The sequence below is a fragment of the Talpa europaea genome, assembly GCF_964194135.1.
Source record: "Talpa europaea genome assembly, chromosome: 3".
Classification (NCBI taxonomy): domain Eukaryota; kingdom Metazoa; phylum Chordata; class Mammalia; order Eulipotyphla; family Talpidae; genus Talpa; species Talpa europaea.
The window spans coordinates 42,423,047-42,450,440 of record NC_140069.1 but is presented as its reverse complement, the minus strand read 5'-3'; the positions used below and the strand labels follow the sequence as shown (position 1 = coordinate 42,450,440).

The following is a 27,394-nucleotide window of genomic DNA, read 5'->3' as shown; positions in this document are numbered from 1 at the left end:
CTTCTGTACAATAGGCCTGCATGCACATGTATTAGAATGAACCTATCTATTCGCTATTTTTGTGGGTTTAAGATTTATTTATTTATGCATATAAGAACTGGGGTACAGGCCAGATGTGGGGGGGCAAGAGGATTCACCATAGACAGAGGGGGGAATTGAATAGGTGGATTGACTGAAATACACTAATTGAGGGGAGCAGTGGGCAAGACAGGAGAGATCTGCTGCGCAATGTGGCCAGCTCCGTGGCCCAGAATTGAACTTGTGCTGCAGTGGTTGCAGATAGCTTCATAGTACTGCGTCTTAACCCCTTGCACAACCAGGGAGGCCCCTAATTTTGTATTTTTGCTTCTTACTTGTCTTTCCTGTTTCTCTCTCTCCTGTCCTGCTAGATCTTAATTCCTTCTACCTTCCCTTCTTTCTCTCTCTCTTTCATGCTTCCACTTGTTAAATTAATATATTTTTAAATGAAATACCTTTTTCTTACATCATTGTTAATTTTTGGACAGTAAATGATTCCTCCCCTCAGGTGTGGTCACTGTACTTCTCTCACCGCCACCTCCCATTTATCTACCTTGTAATAATATGCAGTCATGCCCTCTGAAGTAAGAGATACAAGCTTCAGAGTTCTGTTTCAATGTTTTATTCACTTCTATCTTGCGAAAGAGAGTAAAGCAGTGTCCCTGGAAATACTCATCCTGGAAGAGGCTATAATTATTATTCAAATTAAAAGAAGCATTAAGAGAAATCCAGAAAATGGAGAATACTAATCTGGAGTCTTTTATTTCAGCCTACAAGGAAAAAATGAAGGAGCTGTCCATGCTGTCACTGATCTGCTCTTGCTTTTATCCAGAACCTCGCAACATCAACATCTACACTTACGATGGTAAGTTGCTTACAACACAAATGCCCCTGCTGACTAGATCATTTGGAAAAGCTTGGGTACATCATTTGTTTCTGTCCTATAGCTCCTGATATAATGAAATCAATATTTTTTACATTTCATTATTGACTTGCTGTGTCTAACTATTAGATCTTATTGATTCTCGATTGCCCCAAACAGTTTGAGTTTGATGCTAATCACAGCACATTAATGTCTCTTAAGAAACAGTTTCAGGGCCTCCCCAGTGGCGCAGCAGTTGAGAGCTGGCTTCGAAGCTGCCCGCAGCCTCTGCAGCACTGGTTTGATTCCCGGCCGCTGGGTGAGGGTCCCACATGGCGCGCAAAACTCTTCTGCTGCGCCCGCTGCTCCCTTCAGCAGTGTACTTCATCCGTCTGCCTGTTCTGCTCCCTGCTCTGGCTCTGGTGAATTCTCTCACCCTCCTGTTCTTCTGACTATACCGAGTGCTTATATAAATAAATAAATAAATAAATAAATAAATAAATGAATGAATAAATAAATAAATAAATAAATCTTTAAAAAAAAGAAAGAAAGAAACAGTTTCAATTTCCAAACAAAACTCTTTAGAATGTAGACACAATGACTACTTTGTATAAATTCAGTTAGCAGATAAACTACATAGACTTTAATCTGCTGAAGAACCATGACCAGTAATACAGCTAAATTTCTGAGATCTTAATATCTCACTTTGTGTTATCATTGAAGTTCCAAAGATGACTATAGAACAGACCTCACCTTCCAGGAATTTAGACATAATAGAAGAGAATCAAACATATCATATGCAATAATCAATAGAACTTTGTGTGATTACATTCTAAGACAGAGGTTCTACAAAATGTACTCATAGAACAGGAAGACAGTGATGATTTCTGCTCACTTAGGGATTGAAGAGGACACAGAAGAAAGTAAGAAGTTATCTATAAGTGAGTTTTAGGTGTTAAATAGATAGTTTTACATTGTTCATGCACTGCTTCCTAAAGGAGTTGGTAGGAAATCTCAAATTTCCAAAGTCTTTTTTTAAGATTTATTTTTATTTATTTATGCATATAAGAACTAGTGTGTAGGGGGTGAGAGGATTCACCAGAGACAGAGTGGGGAACTGAACAGGCAGACTGACTGAAATACACTGCTGAGAGGAGCAGCGGGCGAGACAGGAGAGGTCTGCTGTGCCAGGTGGATCAGCTCCCTGGCCAAGGATCTAACTCATGTAGCAGTGGCTGGTGATGCTTGATAGCACTGAGACTTTAACCCCTGCACTACCAGGGAGGCCCAAATTTCCAAACTCTTTAACCTTGCCTTGTGTTTCTGTATTAGATAACAGTTTGAAGTGTTTGTTGAAAACAAACATTATGACAAGAATTAATAATTAAAATTGGTGGTGTTTATAAATACTAAGTGCTAGCCTATGCTTTACAATTAGTATCCTTTATCTGGTTTTTTAACATATATACAATTTAATGGAGATATTAATTGACATACAAATTTTTACACATATTTGATATATACATTTTCATGAATTTTCTTTATTTTTTCATCTTCATATCAATCTTAATAGATTAACTTCCCCATTTATCATACAGCTAGTGAAAGATGTTTGTTATTTTGGTACAAATTCAGGCAGTTTTGATTGAGTCTCTAATCCAAGTTACTTAAAATCTATCACCTTTTCAAATAAGTTAATTTTATTTGCCCATGTTCTCGTCCATCCTTTCCATAAGTTTACAGAATTTTTATAGAATTTTACATAAGATGAGACTATAAATTTGGGTACCTTCAAGAAAATTTAACACATTTTTACATTTGTGGGGGAAAAATCATTCCCAATATATTTATTGAACTGATTGTATCTATATTGACTGTTGGCATTTAAAGATCTAAGGTCAGTTACTGTTCACCTAGGGTTTTAGTTGACTACAACAATCTCAATGTGCACTAACCAAGCTGTTGAACAAATAGCACTCTTGGGGGAACAGTTTGTCCTGAGTGAACTCACCCAATGATGTTTCATGGGCTCCACCCCACCTTCCCAGCCAGAGATCCTGGGTGCCGGGTGCCGAGGACTGCAGCTCCCATCATGCCATGAGTCTGCCAAGACTCTTGACTTTGTGAAGGGGGGTTGCTGGGAACTAAGGATGAAGTTAAGCAGCCATGCATGGTGTAAAACCAAACACTTGTGGCCTGGAGGGGGCTTGGTTTTTGCCTGCCTTCAGTATGCACCCAGGGTCCCAGCTTAGGCTGCGTTACTGGTAGGATGGTAGGACACACTGACCAATTAACATCTCTCTCTCTATCTCTCTCTCTCCCTCACCCCTTTCATTTCCCTTGTAAATTATACCTCTTATTATTAACCTTTCCATGTATGCCTGCCCTTGGGTCTTGTTCTGAGTTTTTTTCAGTGTGTGGGCCAGCCAGGACTCCCAGGCCATCCCATTTCCCTTTGGGGTTGCCCTGTAACAGTACTGGAAGAATAATAGTTGTATTAAGAAGAAGTAATATTTCTTCTCTGCTCTGCTCTAATCAGAATTCGATCTGACCACTATGGCTGCTACAATGTAAAAGTGACATTGATAAATCAGACATATATAAATTTGAGATTAAGGAACTACAAGGTGGTAAAGAACCAGAAACAGTGTCACTTTAGGGCACTGAGATATGGGGAGAGGGAATTTTGAAATGGAAAATTATTAGCTATTTTCAAATACTCGAAAGATGGTGATGAACATTAGAAAAGAACTAAGTTTGGGTAAGAGAAAAAATAAGGCCTAGTGGTCCAAAAGGAAAGAGGATGCAGTCAGAGGCTGAAAATAGGTAGTACTCATCTAAAAATGAGAGCTGGCCTATGAATTTTTTTTAAAAAAATTATATTTTACTGTTATAAGTTATGTAATTATCAATATCCTAGCAGATGCCAGTGCTCACTCATGCCGTATTAGAACTTCAAGGCTTAATAGTCTGCTTATCTTTATCGTGGGAACTGCTGATAAAAAAAATGATGAACCATTCTTCAGTTCTCGAATTTAAGCTTTTTTTTAATATATACAGTGTAAAAATTAGATAAGCAGATATTGCTCCCCTTTGTGGCTTTCCCTGGCTCCTATCCGCAGCTGCGGATATTCTAACTAACCACAAGATAGGAGCAAAGTTATGACAGTGGGCTCTAATCTTCTTGTCCCATTAGGTATAAGCACTTTGAAGACAGACCCCCCCCCTTGAAAGTGTTCTCCCCTGAGTGGACACTGTTAAGTGCTGGATGACTCAGATGAGCCAACTCCCTGAAGGTCGAAACAGGAACCACAGGATGTTTTGCACTTTTGCCTTGACTTGGTCAAGTATTTCCGACCAATCAGATATATTGGTTCTAACACAGTCCCTGTGATACCCACTCACAACTGGAGAACTTGGAGAACTTTGCTATTTTCTTTATCATTTAGCTTGAAACACCTCCAGTTATGATAATTTCCCAAAATAAAAAACAAATCTAAATCTGTGCTTCTTGATTTTCATGTGAAGCTCATATTTATACAAAAGAAAAATAAAGTTTCCTTTAATATCAATTCAGTCTATTTTTTCATTCAACTATAGACATTGTTGAGTTTCCCAACTCTGTAAATATTTATCCTGCTACCCAATATTATACTAAAGAAAGAGGTTTTATATGTTCAAAACAATGTAGAGCAAATAATCATGTGCAACATTGTATTCCTATTTATCAAAATAACAATGCTGCTTTCAATTGTCAGAATATAAATTATTTAAATGAATCCTTGCATGCTTTTTATGCTTAACATTCTGAAATATTCATTCTCAGATATGGAAGTGAAGCAAATCAACAAACGTGCCTCTGGCCAGGCTTTTGAGCTGATCTTAAAGCCACCATCTCCTATCTCAGAAGCCCCTCGAACTTTAGCTTCTCCAAAGAAGAAAGACCTGTCCCTGGAGGAGATTCAGAAAAAACTGGAGGCTGCAGAGGAAAGAAGAAAGGTAATTTTTCTCATCCTTTTCTAAATTCTTCTCTTTCCCCGTCTCTCCCATCTGGACCCAACTTCCCCTCTCACTCTCATGTTCCTCCTGCCTCTCTGCTTTCAATAGGCATAAAGCCAGGCTAGTTCAAATAAAAATTGCTGTTTTGAGATTAGTCAAGGCCAAAGATCACAGACATTGAAAGAGCTTCCATGTCTTAGTGCCACTCCCCCCATCTTGGGTCCCATATTGTAAGTGTCTCTACCCTAGTCCATCTTGCATAACCCTTATGGAGAATGCACAGCCTTAAGTAACTTAACCCCAGGGGTTGAGCGTGAAGAGGACACAAGAGTGGTGATTCTTCCCTCTTAGACTTTGCATCCTGCCCCCACTGTAGTCTATGGTTTTCTTTGGAACTGGAAACCACCTGATTCTCCCCCTCAAATCGTTCCTGCCCAGTTGCTATTCACCCCAGAATAAAGGCCAGGAACTAGCCCCTGTGCTCCTCTAAGCCTGGATACCTGCCCTTGAAGTTGGTCCTTTCAAGGTCAAGACTCTCTGGGATCCATGAGTATCTTCCTCCACCCAATTCTCAGCCTCGATGACATTGTTTTCTCCTTTTTCCTATGGTCCCTGTTTACATTGGAGAGCTTCATTTTTGTCAAATCTTTAATTTTCCACAATCAGAATGACTAAGAAAAATCAGGGGTATTTAAAATGAAGGGTACTCAGAAAATTCCAAGGACTCTATAAAAGAGAAGTTATATCTGAATAGATCTGTACCATATGTGCCTATAGGTGACCATCACTTCAAGATGCTCTTGATCAACCCAAATGGAATTATTTTAAGCAATGCATTCCAACATTATATACTCCACTGACTTTATCATGATGTTTTTTAAATCATATAGTCACTAATAATATGCCCCATATATGGTCTTACAATGTAAAGGGAAACTCTACTAATTATCATTTTTTATTTTATTAAAATGTTATCTATAAAGAATCAGTCAACATATGAAACTCCATGTTAGTTATTTACAAAGAGAATGAAGATAGTCCTGCTAAAGACTGAATTCTCTAACAGGGAGTGCAGTTCAGACCTGTGTGTGTGTACATGGGTATGTGTACACACATGTATACACACATACATATATATACATACTGTGGTATCAAATAATAAATCTCAATGGCTAGAAATCCGCAACTATAGACAACTGACTATAACAATAGAAAGCATTTGCACTTAAGGCAGTTCAAGTTCTCAGCAAACTTTGGCATCCCATAGATAATAGGTATAGGTCATAAGTTGACATATAGAAAGACTGGGACTTGGTTATAATACAGAGTGAGTGACTGAACTGAAATTGAAACTTAGAGATGAAAACTCAGTATAATGGTTCAGGCTGCTGCTGCTGTTTCTAGGTAATGTATTTAACTCAAAGGAAATTGTTATTTCAAAAAACCACAGAAGTGATTGAAATTAACTGTTCTCATTAAACTCCCTCGGCTAACAAATACTAATTCTGGCAAAATTTTTATACCTTGAGAACAGTGAATTATCAACAATTATGCATTTAAACAGTTGAGTTGGTGGGCCTCCCCTGGTGGCGCAGTGGTTGAGCGCTGGGCTGCTAAGCTGCCCGCAGCCTTTGCCGCGCCGGTTTGATCCCTGGCCAACAGCAAGGGTCCCACATGGCACGCAGACCTCTCCTGCCACCCCTACTGCAGTGTATTTCGTTGGTCTGCCTATTCTGTTCCCCGCCTTGGCTCTGGTGAATTCTCTCACCCTCCCGCATTTCTGACTGTACCCCCAGTGCTTGTATAAATAAACAAATCAATCTTTAGGGAAAAAAAAAAAAAACAGTTGAATTGGCTAGAAATTGGCCACAAGGCTGAAAGACATTCCAAAATTGTAACACCCAAGTAAAATATTCTTTGGATCCCTTTAAAAATCAACATTCCTTCAAATTTTTGGTGTGACTCGTTAACATTTTCAAGGCAAAAATCATTATATGGATTGTGTCATGGTAGAAGGATTTTTAATTAGAAGAAAATATCAATATAACTAATTAATGAAAAGTGCTAAAGTGAAAAATCATTAATTGATTTATTCTATTGGATTGTACTAACTTAATGCTCATTTGAAGAACTGTTTATTCTCTTTTCGGAGCCTTCAGTAAAGGCACATATCTCAGTAATTATCTTAGTAAGGACATAATTATACCAAAACCTAATTCAACTAGCTAAGACAAAGAAGTGTGACTAAAAAGTCTACCAGTGACTATAGTTTGAAACACCACTGGACCCAGGAGCTCAAGCAATATTGTTTGAAAACTTTCTATTGTCTACCATATCTTCCTACATTTAATTGATTTCAATACCAAGAAAGCTTAGTTTCATAAAACTAGCCCCAAATTACTCTACTTATAAATTAGCAACTCTGGCAGAAAAGAGAGACTCTTTTCCCTAATAGTGTTGGGATTGAGTCTCGGTGACAACCTGTCCTGGTCACAACCCCAAGCCTCTGTATGTAAAGGGGAGGCAGCACTTGGATTGACTAGCCAGGATAACAAGCTCAGCGCTGAGCTACCCAGGAGCCGAGGTGACATCCTGAGGTGAGAAGAGTGGAGTAGCAGTGCCCCAAATGAATACTGAGGATTTCTTACCAGAAAAGGGGGAAATGGACTTTTAAAAAGCAACAATGCTATCTAGTCACAGTTCTTATCTGTAAATGTTTAGTGTTACTATAACCATTAGAATAATTATTTAACTCATACATTATTCAACCTGAAATTCTCTGCTTCAGCCCCACCAATATTCCACAAGTTTATTTTCATATATATAAGTATTAACAAAGTAATCTATGCAGCAAAAATGAATAAAAATACGTATATATTTTCAGTTTTTCTAACTTTCACATTAAATAAAATGAAACATTAGACATATAACATAGTTATATGTTATATAAACATATAACATAGTTATATGCAGGTAATGATGACTGAGTTGGACAGCCTCAGCAATCAACAGATGATTAGAAGACAGAGAACAATGGGAAAACTTCAGACCTAACTCTTTTCAAAGTAGCACCAGATAATTATTCAGGTTTAATTTTACGTTTTTTATTATACATATTCCCTAAGACTCACAGTACTATAAAAACTCAGAAAATTAAAAGAAACTTCCATGTTGTTATTTTAATCTGTCATAGCAAAATCAACCCCTGATGAAACTTAGGACCTACTATAAGTGATAAGATCTTCTAAATCCCACACTGACCTCACTGTGGGAGAAGGTTTCTCTGTGCTAAGTTTCCATCTGATATTCTATTTCATGCTACTCAGGTTTGTCTTTTCTTTGTAGCTCTTAGCATAATGTGTAAGCACATGTATATTCATTTAACCCAGTCTCTGTCATTAGATTATAAATTCCATGAAGGTAAGCACCGTGTCTTGTCTTTAACAGTTATTTTGTAGTTAGTACTGTAAAAAGTTTTAAGTGAATAAATAAATGACAACTTTCAGAGACAAATGTTAAAGTTGCGATATATAACTTGCCTTGACTTTTTATTTCATCCTCCCATCTTAAAACAAATTTATAGTAAAAAAAACTAATAAAGCATAGTCAATAATAAGTTTCCAAAAGACATCTGCTATTGCACTATGTAAATTCTACAATCCAAAGAATTCTTATTCTGGGGGCAAAAAAAAATCACTCAATTTTTATTGAGCACCTACTAAGTGAAAGACTGTTCTAGATAGTAGGGATAACTGTATCAACTTTACAATCCAATGGGGAAGGAATAGGTAATAAATAAATATATAATGCATCAGATGATACTAAATAAAGCAGGGCAAAGGGAATTGATAGTGTTTGGGGTGATAAGTATGATTAGTAGTGGGTGAGTAGGAAAAGTGTCTTAAATATGATAGCATTTAAAAATAGCCCAAAGGTAGTGAAGGATATTACTGGAAGGAAAAAAAAAAAAAAAACAAAAACAGGAAGGTAAAGAGTAAGCCATGCAGCTTTCCTTTAGAGGTAGAACAATTGAACTAAAGAAATTAGCAAGTGGTAGGGTCCTGAGGTGGTAGTATGCTAGGACTATTTGGATAATAACACAGAAGCTAGTGTGGATGAAGCAGAAAGGGCAGGGAGAGACTGGTAGGAATTGAACCCAGAAGGAAGCATTTTTAGGTCTTTGACTTAAAATGAAGTGGGAGGCCATTGAGGAAAACAGCCACTTCACTACTTGATGTGAATTTTTTCAGAATATCCATTTTACAAAAGATAAGTGACTAGAAAAATAGTGTTAGGTACATAGAGAAGCCACAAAACTATTCTAAACCAAAATGTTTCCAGAACTAAAGCTTCCAAAAGATGACAATAGAGAAAGCATGTTTTCAGGGCAGTGAATAGACCAGTAGTTTAAATTAGTGAATTTAGGTGAAGTTGGAGAGTAGTGAGGTGAAATTGTGGGTGAACTTGAATGCCAGGTTAGGTGCTCAGCTCTGTTGTATAAGAAATGAGAAGTCTCAAATACTTTGAGAAATCTACAGATGTCCACTCAGCACTCAGCAAAGTTTTCACCACCCTAGATCTACTTCCTTTCCCACAAGTTACAAGCTTTTAAAGATTCTGCCTACCAAACATACTCCATCCATATGAAGTATTAACAAATTCCTTTTGTCATGATTATAATCAAAGGAATCTAAAACTGCGTATTAATATTTCTGATTATCATAAAATAATAAGCATTTTCTCACAAATTGACATAATTCCAACTCAAGGAAATCTGAATTTAGACATATAGATGAAAAATATTATATCTGAAAAGACTTTTAACTTACAACAGCTTTTGAGCCATTACCCCTCCCATTAGCACCCTTGAAAGAATGGGAACTACTGGTCTATCTAAGCTGTGTTCTGGGATTCTTCTGGATTTCTACCTGGAAGGCTGTTATGGTGGAATCTCTACATGGACTCGAATTCACTGTGTGTTAAATGTCTTGGCAGTTTCCCAGTTCCTCACTCCATCTGTTGACATTATTGCAACACTGACCATCTGGTTACTACACTGGACTATCTCCCTTAGCCTCCTTTGGACTAGAATTAATGACCCATCTATTAGCTGGTAGAAGTTTGTTATACAATGAATAAAACCTTTCTCCCTTCTTTGATTGTCTCTAGAAATCAGTGTTTGCCTTCATGAGACATATAATCTCATGAGATCAGCTTCAAGTTTATATTTTGAAATCAAAATTTCCATAATATAACTGGCCTACAAGGGTGAAATGATATACACACTTTAGTCATCCACTCTTCCCTTCAATCACTCATTCAACAAACATTTATTTAGAGACAGCAAAGTCAAGCTAACCTTACATCCCAGTCAGATCATTACTGTTGTTTTGAAATTATTGTTAATAATTCCTCTTTTCAATCTCATAAGTATCCCATTTTGGATAATATATGATCATATAGGGCCTCCCCTGGTGGCGCAGGCGGTTAAGCGCTGCGCTGTGAAGCTGCCCGCAGCCTCTGCAGCACTGGTTCTATCCCGGCCAGCCTGCGAGGGTCCCACATGGTGAGCAGACCTCTCCTGCCTCGCCTGCTGCTCCCCTCAGTGGTGTATTTCATCAGTCTGCCTGTTCTGTTCCCCGCTCTGTTTCTGGTGTATCCTCTCACCCTCCCACACATCTGGCCTGTACCCCAGTTCTTGTATAAATAAATAAATCTTAAAATATATATATATGATCATATAATGAGCACAGTATTTAAAAACATAGTGATTAAGAACATATTGCTAAAAAAAAAAACCAGCTGTGACCATGGTCTGGTTCCACCACTTGATGTCATATGACTTTGGGCAAGTCACTTAGTCTCCCTGTGTGTTATTTTACCCACCCATAATATGAGACTCATGATACACCTACATCATGGAGTTGTGAAAATGAGAAAAATTGCTCTACATAAAGACATATAAAAGTACTGTCTAAGAGGTAGCTATTATTGTGTAAAAATACATCCTGTAACTGACCTCACAGAGTTGGTGGTCTAGCAAACTCACAATTTTATTAAGCAGTTTCTTAAAAACACAGATAGTGAAATGCTACCATATAATACATTATATAAATAGTTTATATTACAATATTATAAATAAAATGATCGTTTGATAGATAACAAACATACAAATAGGTCAGCCCAACTGTAGTGGCTTGAAAAAATTAACATAATGAAAAAACTGATGACTCAAGGATTTTAGTACAAGTGATAAAATCTCACCCTAAAATAGATTAAATTAAAAAAGCAATGCTGAAACCAGATATAACTGGCATGCTAAAAATATTGGCACAATCAATTCCTAAGTCACTCAAACTCTAAAAGAAAGATGTATTATTTACATTTATAAACTGGCATAAAATTGGATCATTAGTGACTGAACCTGATAGACTTAACGTTTCTGTTTATTGTCCTCTAATATTACAGATGACAAAGTAGAGTCCAGGAAAAGAGGGAGTGGTTTGTACAGCAATGGTTTATGAGCTAAAGTGCTGACTTATGCATAATTGAACATCTAGGAAGCATCCAGCTTCTGAGAAAGTGATGAGATCCACAGAATCCTCCCCAGTGAAGAGCACAGTATGAATCTGTGCCTAGGAGTTAACACAACACATTATAGGCTTTAGCGAAGGGCTCATTCTAAAGGTCTTTGGGCTAAAATTTAATAAATTTCTTATTATGCTTGTGACTCATCAACACAAAGTGAATTTGCACCGTTTTGCCTTATGTAATTATATTCAATTGTCATATTTAAACAAAACCTTATTATAGCTTTAACTGAATTACTAATGCTTTTTCATTGTTAAGAAGAAAGCCAATAATCAGAAATATATCATCTAACCTACTACTGTAAAAAAGGCCCATTTGTACTAGGACATCTAGTATCTGATAAATGGGTATAGCTGGCAAGTAATATATCCTAATGATGGAAAAGGACAAGAAGAATAAAGTGGTAGAAATATTTACTTGGGGAATAAACAGAAAATCAGCAGTATCTAAAATACAACCTTAAATCTCATAAGCATACATAAAATAATATGAGTTTTATATACCACTTAACTCAAATTTATCTTCCATTTCATTTGTACAGTAATTAAACTCTTATACTCAGTAATAAAAGAAATGATAATGAGCCTCTTTGGAAAATGTTAAAGTGTTCCTAAATGTACAATAACTCTTCTCCCTGTCTCGTTATTTTTCCCATCATGTGTCTCTCTTGTAATTATTTCAATGTTAGTGAGTTTAGTGTGAAGAGGTTTATGCCTAGAGAAGGTGCTCACCAGTAATCTGCCTACTATAATAAATGGAGGGGGTTCTTAGTCTTCCAGAAAGTCCTGTTGGATGTTTCAATTCTATAAATACTTGGCCTTGGCATTTGCATTATACCAGCAGATCACGCTTATGCCCTAAGTTTCCATCTCTATATCTTAGTGACTTCTGTGTTAGGTACATAAAATTCAGAAATGTCCCTCCATGGCCAGGTCCATATCCTCAGAACAATTTATTTTTAACTACATTCAGCAAATTCCACCTCTCCAAGCTCCTTATATCAGCCAACACATTCAAGATGCTAATCACAGTAAGAACATCTATTCAGTGAAGGGGTGAGAACTTTACCAAAATGAAAAAAAGATGTCTCTCTTTTGCATATCATGTGTTTTATTAGTCTACATCCTCACACTACATGTCATGTTTTACTCTAGTGTTCAGGATTGACTGCTTATTTACTTGTTGATAGAAATAACAGAATCAGAATTCGCTTTCTCCCTTCAGGCTATGACTGGGAGATTAAGCTGTCTTCATAAGAGAATCAACTTGTCCCCAAGAATAATGTTAGAGAAGTTCTAAGCTGTGATAACGGGATGCTAGGGTATGACTTTTCTGCAGGAATAAAGTTGCAGTGAACTTAGCAGCCAAGATAAAATCCCCGAGGACTATTAGTGCCACACAATAATTGGGGTACTTACGAGTAGGGACAAAATTGGGACCCAGAAGTAGTTCCTCAGAGAAAAGTTCTTTCCATAACTAACTTCACATCTTGTATTTTTTTCCCCATGGGCTTGAGCTTTAAACATTTGAAACATAGATAATCATTTGGTCCAAAAATTCATAATTGAAGCAGTGGTGATAATAACATGCTTCTAGCACATAAGAAAAATCACCAAAGTAGCGAGCAGCCCTCAAGTGTGGCCTGGCCCTGTTTGGCAGAACATCATTTAGCAGTGGCTGCACTTGAGAACATTCTGTACTGCCTTCTGTTTCTGTTTTACCACATTAATTGTATTAAAGAAATGCACTTGACACCTGTGCTGGGTAATCTCATTTAGCCCCAAAGGCTGCAAAAGTACTAACGCCATTAATTGAGGCATTTCAAACTGAGCCAAACACTGCACTCCAGTAAGTGCAGCGGGCCTCTCTGCATTACTCATCATGGGACCTGCGGGAGTGTGGATTCACACAGACTTAATGTGTCCCGCCCAGGCAAGAAATTTGAATAAATATGTGCTGCTAGATTGCCTTTTGAATTCCAAGGCCTTTCCTTCTCAATCCTATTTCCCTGCTGTCTTCTCTTGATGCTGGCTTTTTGACCAAGGAAAATTAAGAGTGTAAACATAAATTTTCAGTTAAAACACAATTTAACAAAGAGCCAAAGTTAGTTTGAGCATCTGAAAATTTAAAATGATGCCACTGCTTCTTGTTAACTATCCATGGCAATGCTGTCCGTGAGCTGTCATGGAAGAGCAGTAGGTGCCTGGCCACTGGCCGTGGAGACCACCTTAAGAGGCAGGGTGCAGGCAGGGTGGCCTGCCTGTTCTCAGCAAAGCAGGACTGTAGCTCAGGATTTCTGAATACCAGGCTGGGGTTCTTTTCAGTGCACCACAGGAATGCCTATAGAAAGCCTGCTCAAAACAAGAGCCATGAAAAATCCAGGTGGGTCTTATCTAGGACAGCATCGAAAGTACTAGTCTATGGGAGAAGGGGAGGGGATCTGCTAACACACTAAAGAGAAATTTCACATTTCTCCCTGCCTTTAGTAGCTATGGCTAATGAACATGTTTTGCCCTGAAGAAAACAATCTAAAAGCAAGACTGTAGAGAATTTTGAAAAGTTTTGTTTTGATTTACTTTTATTTTTTCAGCTTCTTTTTGTTTCCTGAAGATTTCTATTACAAGAGAACCCTAAGGCTCCAATCTAATCCCTAACAGTTGCACAGATTTGTAGACTGAGAAAAACATAAGGTTAAAATAAAATAATGGTATTTATTTGGAGGGGTGGTCTTAGATTTGCAAATTGAGGAAAACTAACCCAAATTGTGTCTCTCCAGGATCTTTGTTTAAGGGATTTTAAAGGACAGAAAAGGGGAGAAGCGATAGGATTGTAGAAGCTACTGATGAAGAACTAGAAATGGTTATAGACTATATTCCTTAGAATTCACTAGCTTTTAGTCAGGCTACCCTTGGTTACTACAGGGAGAGAAGGAAAAGAAAAAAATAGGTATCTTTCTTGGAGATATTCTTGGTGAAGACCATGTTTAACTAGAAACCATTTCTTCCTAGTCAGTAAATAGCTTTTTAAGTTAAAAGTTCAGTAAAGAGCCTCCCTGGTGGCACAAGAGGTTGAGCACTGCACTGTCAAGCAATCCACAGCCTCTGCAGCATGAGTTCGATCCCCAGCCAGCCAGGGAGAAACCCACATGGCAAGGCAGACCTCTCCTGTCTCTTCCGCTGCTCCCCTCAGCAGTGTCTTTCATTCAATCTGCCTGTTCTGTTCCCCACTCTGTCTCTGGTGGGTTCTCTCGCCCCCTGCATCTCTGGCCTGTGCCCCAGCTCTTGTATGCATAAATAAATAAATCTTTAAAAAAAAATTTCAGTAAAATAGAATCTCAACACAAGATGGAATTAGTCTGCCTCAAACATTCCTACCCACACGTTGCAGCCTTCCCTCCCTCTGGAAAGTTTTCTGAATTAAGGATTACATCGATTGAATTTAATTTTGTGAAATGAAGGATAATTGTTTCCTCTTAACTCTTTGTGGTGTTCACTTTCTTGTGAAATTCCCTATCGATACTCAGTGGGTATGCATGGTTACAGGTGAGAGAGTTAGGAAAGGACTAAGACTGTCATCACTCATGCGGACCTCTGAATCTACAAACTGTCCATAATCAAAGGAATTTGGATACATATCATACACACAGGAGATGACCAAAATTTAACATTGAGTTTAACTGCACTAGGAGGTTCAACATGTCCTAGTCACTAGTGTTTGAGTTTTACTTTAAGAATAATGGCCACCATTTGCTCAGTACTCACTCACTTGATAGTAGATATTGTGCTGAATACTTTACAAACATCCTATCATTTGATCCTGAGAAACTGTCCTATGGGATCGGTACTGTCTTTATCTATATGTCAAAAATACAGTAATTTTATGAAGACTTTTCTAAAAAAGGAACTTTAAATACACATGCCCGTAACTTCAGGCAGTCTCTTTCTCTGTAACAATTTATGGGTCTAGGTAGCTGTAAATAAGCAAAATCAATGAAGGATGCTTTACAATAGTTCCACCTAGAGGCAGGAGGATGAACCACCTAAAAATATTTTAATTCATATATTTTTTTTGTTTTTTGTTTTTTGTTTTTCCCAGAAAGGCACTATTTAGTTTTCAACTTATTTTGTTTAATAACACTTTTTCATTGTTTTATGTTCATTTTATGCAAGTTATTACAAAGCAAGAATCTGTATTGCTACTAAAGATGTCAATTAAACTATTATGGGATTAAAATAAGAAGTAGGGTAGGTTCCTAGAATTTTTTGCCTTATTTCAAATGAGTCACTAGACCTCTTTCTGATCAATTTGAGGAAAAAAGGATATCAAGAAAGACTCAAGTTTGTCTGATCTTATCATTCCTGTAGAATTTTTATCTGAAGAGAAGTTTCTTCCCCTATCAGACACTATTTATACAGCAAAATCCCTCCAGTGAGGCCCCATGACCACTACCATCAACTAATGTGTTTTCCTATTAATGCTTTTATTGGTAATCAGTACTTAATAGGACATGGAATATGTTTCTGATCTACCATTATTTAAATGTTTACATTTACAATTCCTCCTTTGAAAGTTCTCAGTGCATGAGCAAACCCTAAGGAAAAGTAAGTGTGTCACAATTTAGTCTTAAACCTAGTAGCTTGGTGTGAAGGGTTCCTTGGCTGATAGTAGAGGAGAAAATGAATGTGGAAAGAGGTTCAATCATATATCCAGGTTCACCAGCACAGTTAAGACTCAAGATTAGTCCCGATTCCAAGGTTCATGCCAGTCTGAATTTTCAAAAGGTATTCTGTCAATAGTCTGCATCAAAATCACTATGATTGCTTATTGAAAACATAGATTCCTGGGTCTTGCCAAACACAACCACAGAGTCAGACTATTTAGTAGTGGATACCAGGCACCTGTATTTTCTCATAATCACCATAGCATCTGCCAACATACATTTCACAGAACCAGCCAGCCTCCTGCTGCTACAGGAAAGTTAGAGCATATAAAATGTGGGAGAAATATGGGGGTGTGGTACAACCTGCTCTGGAGGTCCTGGTCTAATCTACTTGGGCAACTACAGGGTTTCAAAGGTTACCCAAGTGACTACAGCATGTAAAAAGGGGCCCACAACAAGTATTTTCTGCTGTCTGTGACCATTAGGTAAGCATTAAGCTTGCATTGTTCACAAGTTCTCAAAGAGAATTTGACTAATAAAAAAAGAAGTTGGAATGGACATAGAATAAATGAAAAAAGTGAATTTGGTGATTTAATTTGTGAAAGTAGAAAAGTTCACTGCAGGATCCAGCTTACAGCTAATCAAAAAAAAAAAAAAAAAAACAATACAGCTGGAAAAAGACAGGAACTTGCCCTAATCCTCACCTGTTTTCCTCAGAATTCAATGAATGATATTATCCAATGATTAATGACAGCATTCCCTGTTGCATAAATGTTTAACAACAACTTATTTAAAAAAGAAAACCAAAACTCTTTGGCAAGGGTTAAATGCTTCTTCCATAACAGTCTGTCCAAGACATTCACAGCTAAAAATTCAGCTAACTACATTTCCAAACTAACCACATTCTACAGAAAACACCAAGCCAAGCAGGTGAGTGCAGAATTGTCAGCAGTGCTCAAGATTAGAAGTATGATTCATTTGGGGGGAAAAAACACTCTCAAATGAGTGGACCATTATTGCACCAAGCTTGTGTTTGGGTGATTATAAGAGGGATATATTTTTCTTCCTCAGTCTCAGGAGGCCCAGGTGCTGAAACAATTGGCAGAGAAGAGGGAACATGAGCGAGAAGTTCTTCAGAAGGCTTTGGAGGAGAACAACAACTTCAGCAAAATGGCGGAGGAAAAGCTGATCCTGAAAATGGAACAAATTAAGGAAAACCGTGAGGCTAATCTAGCTGCTATTATTGAACGTCTGCAGGAAAAGGTAATCACAACAGAGTCCTGAGCAGATGTGTACATTCATATGCAACACAGCCTGGAGGGGACTTTCAAATGCTCAGGCACCAGAGGCCTAGCCAAAATTTGCTGCAGGTGCAGATGACAGCTAGCCCCAAGGGTGGGGTCTCCCAGTATAGCGCTGCCTTAAGGGGGCTGCAACAAATTAAAGCTGTAAAGATCCAAATTAAAGTATTAATTTTGTTAATATTTCCATGGTGAATGGATGCAAGTAGGCTGCTAAGTGCTTCTCAGATGTTTAAAAGACTTCTATACATATGTTATGAACCATTCTGTTGAAAAAAATGATAAGCTGGAAAATTCAGTTAACCACATTTCCCAACAAACCACATTCTATCGAAAACCCTAAGCTGTGCAGATGAGTGCAGAATTGTCAGCAGTGCCTAAGACTAGAAGCACGATTCACTTGAAAAGAACACTCTCTCAAATCAGTAGACCATTTTTGCACTAGGTTTGTGTTTGGGCGATTTTAAGGTAGATATGTTTTTCACACAGACATAATAAATAATATATTTCATTTTATACATAATTACTATGTAATATTGACCATATGAGTATTAAGTTAGCAAAGCCTATTTGTCAAAAAAGGACAAAACATTTACGAGCAGTGAGAAGCCCATTCTCTCCCTGTGGGAGAATCTACATGGAGAACTAGGATAGAATAACACCACTTGGAAAGTAGTAGATGATGTTCATTTCCTTAACTTCTGACATTCTCATTCTTCTGACATTTCTTCTCCCCAGCCTAAACATATACTCATTCCTATCAGTCAGGAAGAGCAGTGCTGGAGATCCTCAGGGAAAAAATGTCTTCTCTTTCCCTCTTATAGGGTTTTATGTTATCTATGCACCATCATCAACATGACTATTACCAAAAAAAATGTTTTTCCTTTGAAAATGCACAGTATAGCTAAGAGTAGTCTAGCTTTGTCCATCTCCAGAAATCAGAATGAGCTTAAGAGGTGGGAAGTTTGAGAAACAATGCCTCAGTCCTTTTCTGAGCAGTCACCCTCCCCACCAGTACTGAGTTACATGTTCAGAGATACAGTAAGAAATACAGAGAGAAATAGACCCATCCCTGTCACCACAGCACTGGGAGTTCAGACAAGATCAGCCCCCTGTTTGATGAGTATTTCTTAGGAAGCTTCATGTTTTCTATTAAAATTGCCCCATTTCTTCTAAGGATCAGATAGTCCTGTCATGAAGTTCTGGTGATTTTTTGTTTTCACTCCCATTTACTGCCATAGGTGCGTATAATTTCATGGAGATTTTCATGAGCATCTGTGCTCTCAGGGAATTTATGAGAGCATTGTTGGGGAAGGGTGTGTGGGTTCTGACCCAAGCAGTTATCATTGATGCTCTCAGAGGTGGTAACCTGTGTAGGAGCCAAAATAACCACTGGATGCCTTGGTCAAAACCTTAAAGTTGAGATTGAGTGTATTGATGTAATTGAATGCTTCCATACCCAGACCTGTCATTGCATTTTACCTAATATTGTCAGGTCAGGATTTGGTGAAAAGCAATAGAATTCAGCCCTTAGCCAGTTGTAAATGGCTGTACCAAAGCAACTGTTTTGGTGAGATGCAGGACAGCAAAGTTCCATGTATTAAAATTTGCTTCCCTGATCATGAACTAGCCAGTCTTCCTCCATTTGCCCTCTAACTTTTGTACACAATGAAGGAGATTCCTGCTGACAGGAAACTGGTACCAGGGACAGCAGAGAAATGCCTTGTGTTTTATTCCAGATAATTGTGATTTGACCTTCATCTCACATCCTAGATCCTGAAAAAAATCAAGTGGAGCTGATAGGAATGAGAATCATGTTGATTTTATCCCAGGAGTCTCAATCAGATCTTTAGTATCCAGTGCAAGACTTACATCACTGGCAATCGGGAAGCTTTTTGAGATTACTGTTTTTGAAATTTCACATACACTGACATACAGCCCATTCCTCTTGATTTCAATTACAAAATAGTTCATAAAATTTGCATATTTAAACCAGTATTACAAAAGTGTTGGATTTTCATAGGCACTTTATTTTTCAGCATGTTTTTATCTCATCCATCCCCTTTCCAGCTCCTTTTTGCACTCTTCCTCACTTTCACTCAGATCTTTTAAGATTTATTTATTTATGCATACAAGGGCTGGGGTACAGGCCAGAAGTGGGGTAAGGGTGAGGGGATTCACCAGAGACAGAGTGGGGAACAGAAAAGGCAAACTGACTAAAATACACTGCTGAGGAGAGCAAAGGGCGAGACAGGAGAGGTCTGCTGTGCCGTATGGGTAGCTCCCTGGCAGGGGATCAAACCCATGCCACAGAGGCTGTGGACAGCTCCACAGTGCTCTGCTTAACCCCTTGTGCCACCAGGGAGTCTCTCACTTTCACCCAGATCTACTCCCTTCCTCCCATACACATGTACCTGCATAATGCATATAATTTGTCTTGGAAGTAATCAAATTATGGAGTGTTTAAGTGCTTGACATAGAGCTGCAGAATTTCTAGGGCTGGAACCTAGGCATCCAAATTTTTCAGAACTCTCCATATGATTCTAGTATGTAGCCAGACTGAAGACCTACTGGTTCATAGCTTATTCTAATTTAAACCTTTGCTGATAGTATGTTATGCCATATTGAATGATGCAGACCAGAAAATTTTTAGTGCATTGCCCCTGGTGTTCCAAAGCTTTTCAAATCTAATAGGATCTTTGGTCAGTGCCAGCCAAAATCTATTGTATTTTCAATAAAGTGGAAATAATCATTAAGAAATAGCAAATTTATTTCCATTAGCAAATTTTAAATATGTCACAGATACAGCATAAAATTTTACATGTATATATGTTTACATGTATATGTGTTGTATGTACTAAAACTACTTTGCTTTTTCCTAAAATAAGACAAAGGATTTTTTTTTTACTATGACCAATATCTAACTCTTTGTTTGAATGAAATTAGAAATTTAAAAGAGGATAAGATCAATAATGATAGTAATACTGAAATGTATAAAATTGCCAATATAACATAAGATGTTCTAGGATCTGCCACATCAAAAGGCAATTACAACCTGAAATGACTATTAGTGAGTTAATCACTCAGTGAGTATTTATTGAGTCCCTACTATATGTTTAAAAACCTGGGAAAATGTTGTTATGCATTAGCCAACCATTTCTTTTCCCCTCTATCCAAATATGTCTTTCCAATATCCTCCAATGCAGATCGTAGAAAATCCAGCAGTAAATAACACAGCCACAAAACTTAGTATGACAATATGTCATTTGGGCCAATATGGATAGTAAATATGAAAACACTGAAGAATATAAGTAAAAATAAATCCACATGAAAAAACACACCGCTAAGTGCCTTCAGTGGACTTACCAATTAACCAAGAGATGTGATACAATTCCACATGCTTTTATAGCAATTTACCTACCACCTAGTCCTTCCTCCCTCTCCTCTCCAATGAGAGAACTGAGTTTTTGAAGAGACATATCCTCACAGAATGTCTATGATGCTATCTTTGATGTCATTCACTGATAAATCTCCAGAAAAACTCTGAGCTCCAACAATATTAGCTTAAAAGCTTAGCTAGGGGCCTCCCTGGTGGCGCAGCACTTGAGCACTGGTTTGTGAAGCTGCCCACAGCCTCTGCACTACCGGTTCGATCCCTGGCTTCTCCCCGGCCACCGGAGGAGGGTCCCACATGGCGCACAGACCTCTCCTGCCGCCCGCTGCTCCCCTCAGCAGTGTACTTCGGTCCTTCTGCCTGCTCTGCTCCCCGCTCTGGTGAATTCTCTCACCCTCCCGCGCTTCTGACTGTACCCAGTGCTTGTATGTATAAATAAATAAATAAATAAATAAATAAATAAATAAATAAATAAATAAATAAATAAATAAATAAATCTTATTAAAAAAAAAGCTTAGCTAGAACTAAAAATTTAAGGCAAAAAGCAATCTGTAAGGACAGGAAGGACACAGTGCAGGTTTTCTATGATCCAGCAGACTGGGTAAAGGAGGAGTCAGAGTCCTTAGTGGTTTTGCAGGTTTTTATTGGGATTACCAGGTACACGGCAGGCCAGGGTGCTGGGGGACCAGTAGGCTGGCAGGCCTCCCAGCCCCCAGCAGGTCTTCACTCTGAGCTCTCCGACCTTCTCTCTGCTTTTGCTTCTCTCTCGGCTTCTGCTGGCGTCCCCGTGACGCCGCCCTTAAAAAGCAGTCTCAGCCCAGATGAATCCCATCTACCTATGCCCACACTCTACTCCAGGTGCCTGCCATCAGGCATGCATTCAGGATGGGGGAACATCATCTATCCGCAAGGATCCATCATCTATCCTGATGGCGGGAGGGCAGAAAAGCCTGACATTTTTCCTTACCCTACACAATCCCAGCTGCACTTTAGAATCTACTGGAAAAGACTCTGATTTAATTGTCTGGGGTGGAACCCATAAAGTGGAACCCATAAATCAGTATTATTTTTAAAGCTTACCAGTAGGTGCTAATTTGTAGCCAAAGCTGAGAACCACTGAGCTAAAGACTTCTTAAATATGCTCCTTTAGGTTGTCATAAATTAAATTTAAATATTTTTATCTTTGTTCAATGAAAGTGTGTTTCTTCCTTCAAAGAAGAATGAATCCTACACTCTATTTTAAAACTTACTTTCTGTTTCCATAAGATCTCATCTCAACACTCCAGCCTAGTACATAGAAATTATATAGAAAAGAATCAAATGTGTGGAAGGGTGTGGAAATGCCACAAAGACCTGCATCAACTGATCTATTTATGTCACTCAAATTGATTGACACAAGTAGACATACATAGGACTCACAATTGTAGTTTGTGGATTGTGACACTGGTAAAGAAACACCTATTCCTGCCATGCAAGTAGGAATAAAGAGACACTTTCTTCCTCCCTCAACATGTCCTTCCTCCCCTAACACATTCAACAGCATCCTGCAGAAAATATACCACCTGTCCCTTTGGGAACCCCAAGTAGCAGCTGACAAGTAGCAGTAGTTTTCTTACCAGACTCAACTAGAAACAATAGTGAGTAGTTAATTTTGAAAAATCAGTTAAAGCAGGTATAATCACTTTAACAATAATATATTTTTATACATTTAACATCAAACATTTAAATATACATTTAGTTGCCAATCTTTTGATGTAGGCCAGGACCTTTTGAGAAATTAGTTAATTTGGGCCTTTTTTTTTTTGCATTATTCACATCTGTATCTCATTAACATTGAAATTCCGTTTTATTTTTTTTAATTGAATGAGAACTAAAGAGTTCTGCAAAATAACTGAGGTGTAGAATTTTTACAAAATTTCCCTAGCTTTACAATATTTTCTGAACTTTTTAAGAGTTGCATACAATGTCAAAAATACACTTCTGTCATATTGATGGGAAGAATAGAGTAAATTGCAGAGAACATTGTAAATTGAGATCTGCTTCAGTCTGTCCAGCCCAGTGCTGGTGACAGTGCCTGGCAAATATTAGAAGCTCACTAATGAAATCATTATTCTGGAAGAATAACTTTGACTTCATGATGAGCTTTTTCTGAGTATCACAAATGAACTCAAGATTTTCTGACAATTGCAGACAATAAGCTGACAAGAAAAACTAATGTTGAAAATTACATACTTCCTTCAACTCTGCCTTAACTCTCCCCCATATCATGGTACAAATTCACATACAATTTCATGAGTATACATTTGATGACTTAAATATAACATTTTCAAAATAGTAGATTTACTAAAATATTTAAAAATAATATTTTTCCAGAATAACTATAAGAAAGAAAATATCAAAATCAACAAACAACTACAAACCAGAGACACTCTATGGGGGGGGGGGGCGGGGAAAGGAGGGCTTGGGGTCAAAATAAGGGGGTTGTAATTGTACTGGGAATATAAAAAAAGAAAATTTAAATAAAATAGAAAAGAAAATTTTTTCTAGAAACTCAGAATTTATTTTAATTTCCCTTTTTTAATTATAGATTATATTTTCTCATGGAAAAATCCATTTCTTTGTAACTAATTTTGAGTTTGATAAGTTTTATTCCAAATAGCCTAATAATTATAATGTTTCCTGTAATATTATAAATTTGAGTTTATATGCATCTTTAGACTTTGGTTCTGGTTTTTTTCTAGCAAGTGACAGTCTAGGTTTTTTCTCAATTTTCATCAGAGCTCAGCTCTCACTAATTAGTTTTTTCGGCCTGTGAAAAGATTTTGCTGCATCTTTTTCCTTATAATAGCAAAATAGAAGAAAGGGAAATCAGCTGCATCTGTGCTAATCTCCCTGTGACATTTCCAAACCGGATATGATTTCTCTATACATGCCTTTTTTCATTTCTCTTCATGGCTTTTGAACATATACAAAAGCTCATTTAAACCAATTAAATAAAATTGCTTTCATACTCTTTCTCCAGAGACTACTTCCTGTTTATTCCAATTCTGTGTCTTTGAAGGAATTGTAGTGTGGTGTGTGCCTTTTTCCCCCAGAATCTACATTTGAAAAGACACATTTTCCCACACCACTGTAACATCTTCTAACTAACATTCTCTGTAGCCTTCTCACACCAACATATAGCAGTAGTTTCAGGAGGGTAGGCTTCAGGCCAGGGTCCCTGGGTTTAAGTCCTGACTGCCACTTGTTTGTTTTTTTTAAAGATTTATTTATTTATGCATACAAGAGCTGGTGTACAGGCCAGAGGTGTGGGGGGTGAGAGGATCCACCAGAGACAGAGTGGGGGGTGGCGAACAGAACAGGCAGATTGACCGAAGTACACTGCTGAGGGGAGAAGCAGGTGAGTCAGGAAAGGTCTGCTGTGCCACGTGGGTCACCTCCCTGGCCAGGGATCGAACGCGTGCTGCACTGGCTGCGGATTGCTTCATAGTGCTGCATCTTAAACCCTTGTGCCACCAGGGAGGCCCGCTGACTGCTGCTTGTAACTTTTGTGATCTTGGGCTTTCTATGCTTCAGTTTCACCCTTTATAAAATGGGAACAGTAACAGTCTACCATAGCATTTTTGTGAGGAGCTAAAATTAATACAGATGATATCTATATTTCTATAGATCTGGTATATATCAAGTGCCTCATAATATTCAGATTTATAAACAACCCTATAAGCAGAGGCTCCTTGAGATTAATAATATAATGATAAGATTTGCTATATAGTTGGTCAAGGCCATTACCCCCAATCTAAAGGAATCTACAAAGTCACAAGAATTTGACTTTGGAGCTATGGAGGGGAGAGGGGGACATAGTGGTATAAATAATATTCTACGTGGAAAACTAAACAATACTAATGGTAATTAGCATTTTAAAATTTCAATTTAACAAACACTTATTTAGCATATCTGTGATATGCAAGACAGTATATTTATTGTCATTCTATGTAGAACTCTGTACTTAAAAATACTAGTTCCACCTCTCTTCCTTTAGTTCTCCCTTCAGAAAGCTCAGTTCCCAAACAAAGTTTAGTGCTTCATGTAAATAAACATGCGCCAATCTCGTACTATGTGCAAAACACTCTGCTATACCCTGCACATGGGACAGAATAAGCAAGTCCTGATCTTCAGTGACCTCAAGTGTGAATATCCACTTAAATAGCAGGTAAGAAGAGAATAGAAATGCCCATCGTACAAGTTAGAATAAAATGACTGCACATAAAAGAATTGGCTTATGCAGGTGTTCAAATGAAAATTGAGATGACTTTTTGTTTGCAGTCTCATGAAAATCATCATGGAGAAAGAGACAAAAGCTGGAGGGTTTAAAGTTTACAGTCCTGACCAAGTGGCAACAGAAGACTAGGAATCTCACACACTGAAAACTGCATAAAGTTTGTTAAGGACCTTCCCGGTGGCGTAGCAGGTTGAGCACCTCACTGTGAAGCTGTCTGCAGCCTCTGCAGCGCAGGTTCGATTCCCGGCCAGCCAGGGAGAAACCCACATGGCGTGGCAGACCTCTCCTGCCTCTCCTGCTGCTCCTGTCAGCAGTGTCTTTGGTCCGCCTGCCAATTCTGCTCCCAGCTCTGCTTCTGGTGAAGTCTCTCACCCTCCCGTGCCTCTGACTGTACCCCAGTTCTTGTATAAATATATAATCCTTAAAAAAAAAAGTTTGTTAAACTGACATATCAAGTATATATAGGACAAGGGTGGAAGGTAAAACTGGGAACGTCCTTTGGACTCCAGTTTGGAAAAACCTTGTGTAATAAAAGTTGAGGAAGCATGAAAAGAAAGTCTTCCGACATCTCATCCTCCCAGTGTCCAGCAGCAATTAAAAAATTGAGGAAAAGGATAAAAAACAAAAATGATAGCACAAATTATAATGGGATGTTTTCTTGCTATATTCAGGATTAAGCAGTGGTCATTCAAGATTCTTTTAAACATAAGTGTTCTTTCAGTCAAATATAGTGTTGATTTTTTAAGACACTCTAAATCTTGTTAAGAGCCGTAACTTGACATTTAATGGTCCTATGTTTTCCTTTTGTGTGAAATGAGAAAAATTCCTAAAGGTAGACACCAAACTGAGTTACTTCCAGCCAAACGCATGATATGCAAGTAGTGGGCAGGCGCTTCTGGCTCTCTAGGGACCAGAGGACATTGACATTTCTTTGTGACATTTCTCCCCCTTTGGTGTTCCCTAGGAGAGGCATGCCGCGGAGGTGCGCAGGAACAAGGAGCTCCAGATTGAACTGTCTGGCTGAAGCGACAAGAGGGTATGGCACGCCCCACCACTAGTAAATCCCCCTGCCTATATTATAATGGATCATGCGATATCAGTATGGGAATTGTATGACATGGTTTAAAAAGAACTCATTATAAAAACAAAAAACAAAAAAAAAACAGAATCAAAAATTAAAAAAAAAAATCAATGCGGTCTCTTTGCAGAATGTTTTGCTTGATGTTTAAAAAATACCTTGGATCTTATTTTGTAAATACTTACATTTTTGTTAAAAAATACAAGTATTGCATTATGCAAGTTATTTCATAATCTTACATGTCCTGTAACAGGCTTTTGATGTTGTGTCTTTCCACTCAAATGAATTTGCTAGGTCTGTTCTTTTTGAAGCTCCCCATGTCTAACTCCATTCCCTGCCCTTCATTCCAGCAGAAAAATGAGGTCAGTAGACAGTCTATGGTGCTAGAAACCCACCATTGCCTAATGACCTGGACGGCTTTGTAATCTCTGAACTTGACTTAGACCATACCTAGATCACAGGTATTGACTCCACACGAACCTCAGCATTTGTTCGCTCATAATCTACTAACTGCCTAAAAACTACAAAACCAGGCTAACAAAAACCACCAATCCTAGCATTTCCTTCTGCTTCTACTGGATTATGTGCCACAAATGTGCTTTGGCTTTAGAAAGGGATGGATGAGAAGACAGATTTGAGATCAATCTGGGTAGAAGCAAAAAGTTGAAACTTTTAAAATGCTGAACACAGATCCAAATCCAAATGGTTCAAGCAGCTGTGAAATCGCTTTTCATGAAGTGGGCTTAATTCTCTAGTTTAAGTTCTTTTGATGGAATGAATTAATTAATGTGTCGGGTGGCTTATTTGTGGATGCCATGATTGATGATGTTCATTTTAAGCTCTTACCTATAGTACAAGTACATGATGCTACTGAATATTTTTCCACTTGGAAACTGTGAGCTGGTTGTGCATTAAAACATACACGCTAACAAAATCAAAACACTGCGGACTTTCACTCAAGCTGGTCTTTCTTCCCCAGTGTGAGGCAATCCTGCCTATTAAAAAAAAAAAATTACTCCATCTGTGAGGGATGACACAGTTCAGGGGGCTAGGCAGGGCATTTGTGCCAACTAAGAGAATCACCAGATACCCACCGTAAGTACCTATCGCAGTTTTGAAGTCGTTTCTCCCCCAACTCCCAACTCCTGAAGGTTGCTGCCTGCATATTTACTCTTCATTAGTGCTATTTTCCTGTATGTCATTGTGAGCAAG

At 38.1% G+C, this 27,394-nt stretch overlaps 1 protein-coding gene across 1 annotated transcript in view; it reads left to right on the top strand.

Moving 5' to 3' along the window:
* Positions 1-26,709, top strand: part of STMN2 (stathmin 2) — a 53,827-nt gene extending 27,118 nt beyond the window's left edge. The window contains exons 2-5 of the mRNA XM_084229469.1: positions 788-883; positions 4,707-4,879; positions 17,202-17,393; positions 26,069-26,709. Coding sequence (XP_084085595.1) covers positions 788-883; positions 4,707-4,879; positions 17,202-17,393; positions 26,069-26,128 — 521 coding nt within the window. The 3' untranslated portion in view covers positions 26,129-26,709. The remainder of the gene's footprint in view (positions 1-787; positions 884-4,706; positions 4,880-17,201; positions 17,394-26,068) is intronic.
* Positions 26,710-27,394: the final 685 nt, after the last annotated feature.